This window comes from Uranotaenia lowii, chromosome 3 (assembly GCF_029784155.1).
Source record: "Uranotaenia lowii strain MFRU-FL chromosome 3, ASM2978415v1, whole genome shotgun sequence".
NCBI classification, from domain to species: Eukaryota; Metazoa; Arthropoda; class Insecta; order Diptera; family Culicidae; genus Uranotaenia; species Uranotaenia lowii.
Genome location: NC_073693.1, coordinates 139903768 through 139918418, shown reverse-complemented (window position 1 = coordinate 139918418; position 14651 = coordinate 139903768). Strand labels below are relative to the sequence as shown.

Sequence of the window (14651 nt, the reverse complement as noted above, 5' to 3'; positions counted from 1 at the left end):
CTACGAATTTTTTGACGGTCGCCATGGAAGGAAAAAAACATATTTTTCCAAAATGTTGCACTTTTCGTACCATCACCTTTTTGACAAAGTGAAATTATCAAACTGAAAACATTCAACCGGAATGTTTCTATTTATCCGTCAAATACTGTTAATGTGTTCAGAGGCATTCCTCCATGAGTAATCGCACAGTAGTGTGTGGCCTTCCCGTAGGGGCTTACTCGGAAAGGCTTAGAATCGCTACTGAGCCGATAAAACTTTTTTTTGTCTATATTGATATCTTCCCATATATCGTGTGGCTGGTCGCTTGGTTGATATCAATTAACCATTTGATGTAGTCGTTATCAGGTGGAGCAGATAAGATTTTTTATTGTCCGAAGACGCAAAACCTATCAGAAATCGGTCCGGTCCGCGTTTGGGTGGAATTTGATATCGATGGAGCATTACTTTTCGGAACCAATTTTATCGTCAGTGCGGAACAGACCGTGGAACTACGCGACACTAGTTGATCCTTTCGATTTCCGAAGATTTTGAAATCCGATTACTGCATTTTATGAAAAAATGTAAAACTTACTGTGATATGTTTTTAATTCGGGACAAGACGTTATTTTTACTGTGCATCATTTATTAGGAGTGATATTTAAACGAAATCAGACACAACTGTAAAAATGGCATTCGAAAACTATAACGTGTTTCGAGCTTTTGCTATTGTGGCTGGAGTGTTTGGAATCGTGAGTGATGTTTTTTTATAAGTTCAAAACAAAGAATAGTTGCAACTATCTTTTTTGAATTATTTTTTTTGTGTTGTCAGTTTCAATCGCTGATATGGATTGGATTTGCCATAACAGGAATCGTTGCATTCTACTGCGACATGGATTTAACCGCCCAAACGGAAACGATGGGATCCCTGCTGACGCTGACGTTTTTCAAACAATATTTTGAGGGTGAGTTCATCGATAAGTCATTTGTCTAACAAAATCACAGTGGATGATACATCAAAGAATGAATGCATTTGAAACATGGAAGCAACATGACGAAAGTGTGTGATAGCGCAAACACAGACTGAAGAATTTCACTAATCCCTTTGGAATTGATAACGGAAGCTAACGCTTTCGGGACTTTTTTATAGGCCTCGAGTCATCGAAACTAGTGGGAACATTTTATCATCATAATCTAGATCATGGTCAAATTTCTCAACTTTGGACACACGAAGCAGTAATGGTAAAAATAAATTGAATTTTTCATATATGTATGTTCATTAGAATGCCTCAAATGACCCGACATTTGAAAAAGTTATGCGCTGCAGGTTTAAATTGATCCTAGGCCTAGTAAAAGGACTCATGAAAAATTTGGGCCTGATTGGATCACGGCAAGGAGTCGCCCAACGAGCCTAAAGTTTGTATGGAATTTTAAGACATTTGGTTCGGAAGGAACATGAAAATCCAGTTTTTCAAGAAAAACTTTGGTCCTCTTCGGGTGATTTATTTTAAAAACGAATTTTTCTCAAAGCCTAAATTATAGAAAATATTTCATCCGAAGACTGCATTTCTATCCGAGTTAAGATAAAAGAGTTAATAAGCTTCGAAAAATAGTTATCTTTTTTAAGAATGATATTCATCACTATTAATGAGAGGCACTGCTTCGAACATTTTGACGCAGCATTAACAGTGATGAATATCACCCTGAAAAAAGTTTACCCATTTTAGAAGTCTAATAACTTTTTTATCATAAGTCGAATTGAAATGTATTTTTCGGATGAAATATTTATCAAAGTTTAGGCTTTCAGAAAACCCGTTTTCAAAAGAAATCGGCAGAAGGGGACCGAAGTTATTCATGAAAAAACTGGATTTTCATGTTCCTCCAGAACAAAATGTCTCAAAATCCCATACAAACTTTGGGCTCGTTGAGCGACCCCTTCTCGTGATCCCATCTGGCCCAAATTTGACATGAGACCTTGTACTAGGCCAAGGATCAATTTAAGCCTGCAAATTTGGGGCAGTCTCATGTTCATTGTACATATAAATGTCGGTTACCTATAATCATAGTATTGCATACGTGCTTGGATTTAATGGGTTATTATTTAAATTTGATAAACCTTCAAATTTTTCAAAGCATTCATTCAGGGAAGGTCTGGCAAATTCAAAGACATATACGGTTTAAGCCGATTAAGGCTTTACAGTCTGAATAAACGTGGACAACTTAAGATTAATATTAAACACCCAGCACCGAGATGGGAATCGAGTCCACGCCATCATTGGAGCAGCAATTACCGCTTTACCACGCTAACCACTTGAACACCTAGACGTTATTATATGAATCATCTCATCGTGTCAGAACTTATAAGCATAACAAATTATCAATCATCGGGGTTGCACCCCTTAGTACAATCTATTTTCAAATAACAAAGTATCATACATTTACAATTAATTTTTTCAAAACATGAGAATTAAGCAACCAAATGGAAACAAATTTGGCATGGTAGGATATTTAGGTGCAAAAAATGATAATTTTATTCCTTTTTTTCTTCCAGTAGGAAGATAGGAAGCAGGCGGGGGGTTTCCAGACATTTTATGTTCAGTGTTCAAGCGGGGCTCTTCTTCTGGTGAGGAAATGGAAAGAATAAAGAAGATCCTATACACAGAATTTTTTTTTTTGACTATTACGTGTCACTGAAAACTGCAACCTTTAAAATAAATTAACCTGTACTTAACAAAACCTGTAATTTTAAATTGTTTTTCTTAAAAGTTAACGAAGATGCATTTATTATTACAGCAAATGTCATGTAAAAAAGTTGTACACTAGAAATTAAATGTCACGTAATCATGTTTTCGACCTAAAATTACGGTGAATGTCCTGCTCCTTTTTGTTACAGGACATTTTCGTAATTTTACAGGAAATAATTTTTGCTGTGTACAAGTTGTTTGACCTGACTCGAAAACTAATCAAGCAAATGGAACCAAATACGGAACGAAATGTTATAAGTTTATTTACAATGGTTTTTGGTGTATCGGGACACATTCCTCCAATAAAGTTTGAATTACTGATATCAAACAATCGTCGTATTCTATCTTTGTATTGACCATCGATAAACTAAAATATATACTTGAAAAAAAGCCTTTTTCTAAAGATAGCTAGAAAATTTATAAAACTTCAATACCCAAAAAAATAACTTTCAAATTGATGGTGTGTGGTCCGAGTACTTGGATTTTTAAGACAAGCATTTTTCTATCTTGGCAAAATTTCAGAAATTTGAACATAACTCAAAAACTGTTCTACTAAGATTATTTTATTAATTTCATTCTCGGATTCAGCGATCAATTTTACATTAAAAACTGATAGATGTGCTTGTTAAAAAAATTGATCTCAAGGAGCAATGTGACGAGCCCAATCACGGCAGAAAATGTTGATTAATATCTAATCCTCAATCTTTGAAAGCATTTCTATTTTTGTATTGTTTTATTTTGCTTTATATTTTTACATTTAGTTTAGTCTATATTTATCCTGTGTAATTTACCTTTATTTTTTTTATAGTATTTTTATGTATTTTTTATGATGTCATCTTGTTTTGTTCATATTATTCCGTCATGTTTAACTTGTTTCACTAGCCTTTAGCATGTTTAATTTTGCCTTGTTTTATCTAGTTCCATAAAGTTTTATCTTATTTTATCTAGTTTTGCCTTATTTCATTGTACTTGTAAAAGCGGAAGCTGCCGTCTTGGATATCGAGATGGCGTCAGGCAACAAACTTTAATTTATACTCGTTGAGCCCTTACACTGAATACCCCTACTGTAAGGGTTTTCTCGTAGCTTTCGGCATTCAAAGAGCCCTTTCAATAATTCATTTTTTTTTTATTCAAAAGGACTGTCCACTATTACTTAGAGCAAGCCGTACAAACGGGCTTATAAACTACACATCACCGAAACAAGAAGTGATAGACAAAATCTCACTAACGATTTAAAACAAAATTTTTCAAATCAATCAGCAAAAATTCGATTCCCTTGAGTTATCAATTGAATTGTATAAATAAGTTTCTAAAAGTTTCCTTCTAAAATGTTAAAAACTATGTTTTTTAATCTTCATAATTTATTTAAATTTTCAAATAAACTAGCTGACCTGGTAAACTTCGTTTTACCTTTTACTTAATAAATCGTTAGAAAATTTGAACTTCATCTACACATCTTTAACATATTCGTGCTCGTGAATTAGTTTTCATGAAAATCGTCTTAAAGTTGTTCGAGTTGTGTCATGTTGATTTTGTATGGGAGCCTCCCTTCCATAAAAAGTAAGATTTTCGAGGCTATTATACAAACCATCTCGAAAGACCCCCGGGTACCAATTTCACTTAATTCCGACCATCCGATTATACGTGAAGGTGTTACAAAGAAATCGCCTCCATGTATAAAACATTAGATTAACCGAATTTAAAAAAGAGATTTTCCATTTTTCAATGTATCGATATTTCGACGTTTTGTTTTAAGTAGGTTTGTCTTTGTTTATAAATTTTCAATTTTTTGTTCTGAAAACATAATCTTCTTGGAAGCCTATTGTTGTGTCAGATCATTTTCTGACTCTCGGATGGGAAATAGAAGAAGTTGTTTTCCAGTCGACTGTTAAAACAGAAGAAAGATTTCCTTTTATTTTTCTTCATAATAACAGTTTTTGGCGCTCAAATTATCCAAACTATTAAGTACAGAACTGACCTAAATTTATAGCTTAAGGTACAAGGGTTTTGATGAAGAATATAGGTACACAAATATCTACATATACATATATTCTCTGACAGCCAGGCCGCTCTCCGAGCACTAAAGTCTGTTTCACATAGAATCTGGTCGGATAAAATAGATCATTTCTCCATTTGTTCATCATTTTGTAGGGTTTTTATTGCACTTGAAGGAAAAAAAATACAAAAAAATCGTTCGTCAGCTTTTCGGATGAATTTTCGAACTTTTTTTGTGATACCATCCATCATTTTCTGCACAGTACTGCTGGTAACCTCATTCGCCATCTTGTTCCACCACTTTTCTATTTGAGCGGGTTTATTCATGGTTCTGCCACATTTCTTCAGTTTGCCCTTAACTATTGCCCAATATTTTTCGATGGGACGAAAATCCGGACAGTTTGGTGGATAGATCCTTTTTTCGACAAAATCGATCTTGTTCTCCTTATACCACTTAACGACATCCCGGCTGTAGTGGCAGCTTATCAGGTCCAGCCAGAACTGCACCGGACCTTTGTGGGACCGAATGAATGGCAAAACCCTCTTCTGGAGACATTCTTCTTTGTAAACATTTCCATTCATTGTGTCCCCAGTGATGAAAATCTTAGTCTTCTTCCCCAACTACAGATCCCTTGCCAAATAATCAACTGACGAGCGAATTTACATGTGAAAAAAAACTTGAATCTACCCGCAACATTCCCTTTACGCTTCGCAAGGTAAAATTTGTTACCGGGTATTTGTCCAAAATCCATTTTGACGTAGGGGAGAGGCGGGCTATATGCGCATATTAAGGAAAGCATTCATTTTCTCCCATATTCCAATAGATAGGAGTCTGAAAACTATGCGCACATGAGCGGACATCTGTTTTCTATACGTAAGAGCAATTTTTCTGTTAAAATCTCTTACAGTTTTTGTGAAAATAATAAAAGAAGTCAAAATAGCCGATTTCCGAAACCGGCGGGTTAATTGCGCATATTTATGTTTTAAGCTATATTTCATTTACACTTGCAATATTTTGAAATTATTTAATTGAAAATTGTAGAAACGGATGTTAAGGATACGTCAAGGCTGAAATTTTGGTGAAATTTTTAACATCACTAGTTTATTTGCATCAAACATAGTTAAGTATGCCATATGGCCATATTTCGTGGTAATATTTTGTTCATATTGTATTTTTATCGGATCAGTATGAAGTTCTTCTTTTTTCGCTGTAAGATCGTGATTTGAGCGTAGATTTAATGTTTAAATGATAGAAAGTAAAAAAATTATAAGAATAATCTATTTTTCTTGATATAGGCATTTAACCTGCCTTGATATAGGCATTCAGAACCTGTCTCTTATTCCAATATCTTATCATTTACAACTTTGCCAAAAGCTTCAATTTGTTGAATTTTCGATTTCTAGATGAATAAGAAAGAAAAACCATTAAAATTTTTGTTCACTGAATCTTTACGCACAATAATTAAAGTTCAATATATTATAACAAAACTGACAAAAATCTTGTTTGAATTTTTAAATTTTTTCGACTTTATATAACAATTTAATTTTTTCATGCCATGTTTTAAAAGCGTATTACCCTTAAACTGCACTGATTAGATATAATGAATCTTTAGCCATATCGTCAATCGGCTGTATGCGCATATTACCCAACATGCGCATTTAGGAACACTTCCCCCTAAGTATCGTCGCCCATCGAAATGCATCCGTTGTACTTGGTCAACACTTTCTCGTACAACTTCCTTGCCCTGGTTTTGGCAACCATGTTTTGTTTCAGCGCCCTGTTGGAGTGTTTGCTTGCATGATACAACCGCAAGCCTTCTCGCAAACAAATTCGTCGAGCTGTACTGTGGTTCGTCTTGAACTTTTTCGCCAAATAGTGTAAAAACAGCCATAACTCCATTTTCCAAAACGTGCTGTGGCTCAAACGGCCTTCATTGAATTCCTAAAAAAAATCGCATAAGATAAGTCTCATTTGGTTCGAAATTTTCAAGTCCGATCATGCCTTTTCTGAACTGTTTTAAAAATGTAAGGGAGTTAAGGATAAAATAGACAAAACTCCTATTTCCAATGTGTGCGGTGACTGAAATAGGCTTCGTTGGATTCCTCGGAAAAAAACACATAAGATCCCATTTGGTTCAAATTTTTCAAGTCCGAACACGCTTTTTTTAAATAAATGTAAAATACAGCAGAATTAAGAATAAAAACAGGCTCCATTTTCCGAAGCGTTTTTGTTCAAAATTTCCAAGTCTAAATTTGTTTTTATTCTGGATGGTTTACTAAATATAGGGAAATTAGGAGTTAAAAAGGCTTTATATCTCTGTTCTTAAGCTCGTGCGGCTTCTAAACCAACGTCCAATCGATTTTCCGGACATTTTCACTAAAGGAAAGTACTTTTTCATAGGTTTGTTTTGTGAAGGAGGGAGGATATTGAATTTTTTCGCGGTTTATACACTTTTTCCCCATTTTGCGATGTGTTTGCTTATGCAAACACGGGTTGAAGTTCGATACAAGTGGAATTAAGCCTCTAAATCTACTTCAATGTTCTTAAATTGCGAGCTTGCCTTTAAACGCCTGTTGCAACTAATTTAAAACTTTCAAGTTTACAAAAGAGTACAACAGAGATTTCTTTCGAATTATTGAGCTGTACAAAAAGACTTTTTACACTTTTATAGCTACTTGATGTTGAAGAAATGAGAAGTAGGTACCTGTGTAACAAGTAGTTTGTTTTTCTGCACACCAACTATAAAGCTCCCAAAATCGTTGGACACTTGTCGCGTGCGGTCGTGTTATTCAATCGCGGGTGCTTAATTCACATGCAATTGTGGAGAGCGGTTTGGTTAAATAAAGTTTCATTGCAATGTTCAGGACTGTTTAAGTATTGTGAAACTGTTATGGAGTGAAAGGAGGGTTTAGTGAGGATTTATCCTGAAGTTCAAGCAGCAGTTGTGCCGGGGCAACAGTTAACAGCTACGGAAAGGAGAAAATCGAGCCTCGTCCCGGAGGAGAGTCGGGCTTCGCCCCAGGGCTTACTTGCAAATGTGTGTGTGTGTGTGAACTATGAAAGCGACAGGTCAAAGCATGCTGTGTTGCTCGGGAATAAATTGCGTTGTGATGGGTGGAAGAAAGAAATTATGTGTATCGTCAAAAAAGTGTTCCTTTAGTATGAATTTAAATTTTGCAGTACGTTTTCCAAGGTTGTATCGTGAAGAAATTATTTTTATTTGACTGACAGGACTAATCAGTAAATCCTGGAAAAAAAATTTCTCAAAACCACTTTTACAATTTATTTTTGGTTCAAAAAATTAATGATTTAATTCAACTTTATAACAAACCACACAAATCAAGATAAATAATCTACAATAGAATGAAGTTAAAAATATTATGGAGTGTTATAAATCAATTTTTCAAAGGTTTATTTAAACCGGCTACATTTTATATTAACAGTTTTTAAATTTTCAGCTCAATCGGCAGGTATTTATTTGAAATTATTCCATCTATATTCTATGGTTCATATTTTGCATTTATATTTCATTTATTATATTATTATATGTTACTTTATTCTTACTATATTTCCCAGAGGAAATGCATCTGGGGATAACCTGAGGGAACTATTACAAGCGGAGTGGAGTGCCAACCATTGTAGGATTCTGAGGGTTGGATGCCTTTCCTCGACGAACCATCGGCCGTGGAAGCCCTAGAAGTCAATTCGAAGGCCAAGCCACACAGACATAGGCTGGACCTTGCTACCGATGGGGGAACCATACATACATACATACATACACCAACTATAAAGCTCCCAAAAAGTAAAAACATAAACCAAAACAGTACTGTATCGTCAGGAAATAGGTCACGGTCACAACTTAAAGAAACTTCACTCCACTTGGATTTAGTCCAATAAATAATACTTTATTTAGGAAAACTTTAGACTACAATTTTATTCTAATTCCACTTTTTAATTCAACGTGGCTAGGTGACCGGTTTGTTCGACGGTTGGTAGAGAAGAGAAAAAAGGAATCAAAAATGCTCTATCATTATAGGCAGGAAAATTGAATTTTCATGACAGGAGCTAATATTGCAGTTGAAGAGATGGATTCTAAACTTAATTCTAAAATGTGTACATTACAAGTACTTTAAATCATTTTTGAGTTTTGGCTGAACGTGATAAAGAATGAATATTCCATGAAAAAAATGTTACAACCTGTTGAATGAAATCTGTCTGTCTTTTGACATTCAAAAACAATCTATTTATTCGGTATCACTGCTCTGCCGTTCTAAGCAAGAATGTCCCATGTGACTTTTGGGTAATTTTCACTTTTTTGCTGGAAACGGTCTCTTTTAGTGTTAACTTTCGAATAAAAACACAAACAAGTATACTTTGTTCTGAACTTATACGAAATTTTCATCAAGGTGGTTGTCTCTATGTTGATAGTTCTACGCAAGAATGTCACACTAGAGAAAATTCTATGAAAAATGCAATTTTTATCAAAAAATTGTCCTAAGATGAGTTCAAACTGTTGAATTTAATGTTATTCACTGAAAAGAACACTAAAGTAGAGGGCAGAGGAGGAGCGAGAAGCCTTGAGTGTTTTATTCAGGAAAATTTTCACTAAACACTGTTCGGTAGGCACTAAGGCTATGATCATTTAGTATCCGGACAGTTACAAACGTGTGTATTTTAAAAACTACTCATTTGATCGCAAATTTTTCTATGGAGAAAATGAAGATGTTAATATGACATTTAATGTAAAAATAAAAAAAAAAATTATCAATGATTTCAAGAAATACTCTTACTTTTTCATAAAATCTCTTTTTAATCTTTGCACACTTTTTTCAGTCATGATTGATTTATTTGTTTTTACCATAGAAGCAAAACCTTTGAAAAATCAGGATATTTTACACAAACTCACCTGAAAAAAGCAATTGGAATCTGGTTGGAACCTTTTCATGAGTAGGCATCTCGAAGAATTTGGTCTCTTAAATCTGGTTCTAACATAATTTTTTTTGTCCATCAGAACACATCTGTCATACTGCGAAAATATCGGATGTACAGATTGCGATCTTTGGAACTGATCATTATTAGTTATTTACTTGGTGTCTACTAGTCAGGCAACACTTTTTGTCTGCCGGAAATGGATTTTTTGCATTATTTAAGGAGTCTGCATTCAATTATCCCCAATAACCATAGACTTTTAACCATATTTAAGATCAAGGGTAGCACTCCGATGGTTGGTTTGAACTTCGTGTGGATCCTAGAGTGGCTCCTTGTACTTCTTAACCATTTGGTCCGAAAAAAAATCAGAAAAAATCAACAGTACATGAGCTTTCAAGTCAACAATGAAGAATTTTTGAGGCGCAAAATACGTAAAAGGAGCAAATTTGTGCAAAATTATTTTTACCATGTCTTTTTGCATCGTAAGTATCTCAAACACACGTTAACTCAAAAATCTATCAAAAATAAGCAAGATAGTCCTTTTCATAACCAACACAACGCTACTAAAGTTTTGCATATCCAAGCTCTATTACCGTAGCTATCACCGAAATAAAGTGCCCGGATACTAAATGATCATAGCCTTACTTACAGGATCCATACTCAACTATACATTTTTTATAAACAAAAAGGAACGTATTTCTCAATCTACGGTTTAGCATGAGTTTTCGGGACAAAAATAAACTACGCAAGCTTTTAAAATGATAGAAAAATTGTAGCCGTGTGACAGTTTTTCGTAGAACTAGCATCGGCATGCGTTCTGATTCTACGCAAAAGTGTCACACGGAACATTTTTGGCTCTAATTTGCTGTTCTTTGTTGTAGAAAATGTAGTTTTTTTGGCAGAAAATATCGTAAACTGATTGACTTGAACTGTTCACTACGAAAAAACTGTCGGTGAATTTTTAGTTTGAGAGAAAAATTGGAAATTTAGCTGACATTTTAATCGCGTTTTTCTCGTTTGTACGTTTTTCCACATGGGACAATCGTGCTTAGAATGGCAGTGCTGGTGCTAAGCATGAAACTAGTAGCAGGCTCAGTTCCTCAGAAGAAACAATAAACGTGTTGATTTTTCGAACAAAATATTGAATTTTTCTTTACAAACATAAAAGTTTAAATTTACTCATGTAAACGTCACTTGAAAATTCTTCAAAAAATCATCGATGAGTTTTGACCAAAACGAAGCTTTCTAGAACTCAGGGTTCGAGAAATTTAAAAATTATCCCAATTTGATTCAGTCTAATATATGATTTGCTTTTCTTATTTTTAAAAAAATATATTTTCATTACAGGAACATGTTTCCAGGCAAACATTCCGTTCATCGATATGACCGCAGTCCGTGCGCTCAATCTTCTATCACCCGGTGATCTGCACGCTTGGGTATGGGTCTACCTGATCATGCACCTCTTCTGGGCCATCAGCTCTCTAACTTTACTCACAAGTTTGTACCTAATTGTTTGCAGTTTAGTTTGAATATTTCAATGCTCTTCTTGTGACAATCTTGTAGATGCTCGAAAACGTTACGTACGATACATCAACATCTTCCTCTACATCTGGATCGCATTCACGGTCACGATCAGCATTCTCGATCTTGCACTAGGGATACAATTTGCCGTTGATTATGACACCATTATTGTGAGTATAGCTAAAACTGAAAATTTCCGAAAAAAAAATCTCACAAACAATCTATTTCAGCGCGCACAATTCCTGGTTCCCTATCCGGCAGTCACGGGAGCCGATCAGGTCCTGACGGTAGCTTCGACCGTTTCCGGTATCATGCTGGTGATGGCATTCCGTGGATGGATCTTCTGGATATTCAATGTTGGCCTGGCAGTTTATATGTTCACGCAGACATTTAAAATCTACGACTACAATCAGCTCCGCAGAAAGGTAAGTTTCATCAAATGTCTTTCCGACAGTAATGATAGTGACAGTTCGAGTGATAAGAGGACGACACCCACTAAACATGTTTCGACTATCCGGTGAAACATTTTCGAGTGTGGCGCCAAAGCCTGTAATCAATCTTAATCAATCACAGCCGACACGTTTTAGTCGGGTTTTAATTTGTTTTAGACTTATATTGTGAACGTTGTGAATTGTCAATACAGTAATGTTTTATGCATTTTTTTTTTTTTGCAGAATGGAATGACCAACGGAGGCTTTGTCGGGGACAATTCCGGAACGAGACGGCAACACATTGATGCTTATGACATGAGGTAGGAGTGTCAAATATGATGTCGTTCAAATAAGAGGTTTGGTCGAAAAAAGCAACACTTTCTTTTTTTAATTAACTTAGGATAGATTTCAATACATGGAACTTTTCACATTCCTTTCCTTCGTGGAATCAATCATATTCGCTTTTATTGAAATTTATGTTTATCGGAACGTCCTCTAGGAATCCTCGAATGATTTCGCAACATGAACTTTTGTGGTCTTCCAAATTTAGTGTCCTGGATTTTTCACGATCGCGCCCAAATATTTTTTTTATCTCAAAAACCATTCTCAATACTATAACAGATAGACAAATGGTGTTTTCAGCAAAAATGCTCATCATCATCAATCCATGCGCATTGATAATCTCAAACCAAGATAAGGGCGTGACATATTTGCATGATTTTCACATAAAAACTTTTTCCAGTGATCAGAAAAAGCCAAATTGTCTCCTCACAAATTGGTAGTCAAGTCGAAAATAACAATATTTTGGCTTTTATTTTGTCGAATGATGATTTTTGCGTTGATAGCGCTAAACCGCGTGCTCAAAATATGTTCGAATTTTTAAGCAGTCAGGGTGTCTTCGATAACGTTGCTGGAAATTCACGCTCCGTTGAAAGTTCTATTGGTTTTAACGTCTAGTCTTTCTATTATGTTGTTTACGGCATATTGCTAGAACACTGTAGAACATTCATATAGAAACCGAATCGAACCAAATATCCGGAATGGTTCAAGGCCGAAACAATTCGTCTTCATAAAGATAAGAAAAAGAAATATAATAAGTATCGTAGAAGTAAAACTCAACCGGACAAAACAGCTTACCGATTGCTTTCAACACTTTGCATAGAGCCCAAAGTATCACGTATTTAAACGAACTTCAAGGAGATATTCAAACAGAACCGAAACGTTTTTGGAAGCACGTCAACTCCAAACGTAAGACGAATTTAATCCCAAAACATATTTCTTTCAACAATAAAAAGGCATATACTTTGGATGGACTTTTGTATTTACAGCGCTAACGATTTAAATACAGAACTACGATTCCAAGCCGCTACCGAAATTATTCCTGAATTGAGAGTATCGATCACCGACATTCAACGAAAAATTTTACTGCTCGATGAGTCCGAAGGAAGTGGTCCTGGTGGAATTGCTATTCTCAGCTTCAATTCGTGAAGGTCGGTTTCCAAAACTATGGAAGATCTCACATATTTTGCCGATTCATAAGAATGGTTCTAAACTGCCTGCTGAAAACTACCGTGGGGTAGCAATTCTCTCTGCGATTCCCAAACTGTTCGAAAGCATAATTTTCGATCAAATGTACCCATGGTTAGAAAGAAAAATGTCAGATTTTCAGCACGGCTTTTTGAAAAAGGGTTCAACAGTGATGAACTTGGCTGAATTCGTTTCTCGCACTACTCAATGGATGATGCAGGGATCACAAGTTGATACCATATATACCGACATATCAAAGGCTTTTGACGTGATCGACATTCATGCTCTCCTGTCAGTTCTATGTAAAAATGGAATTACCAGTACTTGCCTGCAGTGGATTGGTTCATACCTAACAGAAAGAGTACAATTCGTGAAGCTTGGGAATGCGAGATCCAGCGTATTCTCGGTTAACAGTGGTGTACCACAAGGGAGTCACTTGGGACCCCTCCTTTTCATCACTGTTATGAACGAGTTCCCCGGAGTGTTGCGTGACGTGTATGTTTTGATATACGCAGATGATTTGAAAATGTTCCTTCCAGTTCGAAATCCCAAGGATTGCTTGACTCTACAAAACGCGGTATATAGGTTTTCTGAGCGCTGCAGCGCGTTTGGATTTAAAATTATTGCCTCAAAATGTAGCACGATAACCTTTTCTCGGAAGATGAATAACATCTTGCATGAATATCGTTTCGAAAACAGCAGTATCATTGCTAGAAAATCGTCGGTGAAGGACCTAGGCGTTCAGTTAGATGCGGAACTCAGTATTTCAAAACATATTGAACAAGTCGTTGCCAAAGCAAACTCCATGTACGGTGTGGTAAGCAGGATTCGTCACGAGCTGGACAACCCTTACACCATTGTTTCGATTTATGCTGGTCTTATCCGAACTGCAATCGAATACGCCAGTATAGTGTGGCAGCTATACTACAATGTACATAAAAACAGAATAGAACGAGTCCAAAAACGATTTCTGAGATAAGTCCTAAGGAACCTTGGGTTGGCATGACGAAATGCCGGAATATCGAGCCTTATGTATGCTGGTAGGATTGGATGCACTGGAAAATCGTAGGAAATCAATCGCCGTGTTGTTTTTTAAAGATCCAAACAGTGGAAAATATTTTTCACCGTATTTGTTGTCACAAATCTCACCTAACGAAGGACGTAGCGGTTTGCGCAGCATAAGACCGTTTCAGCTAACAAACCGTATCCAGAACTACGCTCGGAATGAACCTATTTACAGAATGAAGCCACCCTATAACGCTCATGCTAATGTGATAAAGCTAGAAATGTCCAGAGAACAAATCAAAAATAGATTTAAGTTAGCGTATTCTTGAATATTTTGTTAAAATTAGAAAAGATTAAAGGCTGAAAATAAATAAATAAATAAATAAATAAATAAACTGCAAACAAACTGGTTCGTTCGTACTGCAAGTTTCCGCTTGTGGGACGAACCACGCTAGGCCTACTATTGTGTGGTGGTTGCTACAATTCTATCTGTATCAACCACTTCAAGGTAGTAGGCCCGTG

General features: G+C 35.7%; 1 protein-coding gene across 1 annotated transcript in view; it reads left to right on the top strand.

Annotated features, from left to right (window-relative positions):
• The first annotated feature begins 341 nt into the window (after positions 1 to 341).
• The window catches only part of LOC129758686 (uncharacterized), a 30142-nt gene continuing 15832 nt past the window's right edge, over positions 342 to 14651 (top strand). The window contains exons 1-6 of the mRNA XM_055756262.1: positions 342 to 728; positions 809 to 941; positions 10993 to 11142; positions 11209 to 11336; positions 11397 to 11591; positions 11841 to 11917. Coding sequence (XP_055612237.1) covers positions 666 to 728; positions 809 to 941; positions 10993 to 11142; positions 11209 to 11336; positions 11397 to 11591; positions 11841 to 11917 — 746 coding nt within the window. The 5' untranslated portion in view covers positions 342 to 665. The remainder of the gene's footprint in view (positions 729 to 808; positions 942 to 10992; positions 11143 to 11208; positions 11337 to 11396; positions 11592 to 11840; positions 11918 to 14651) is intronic.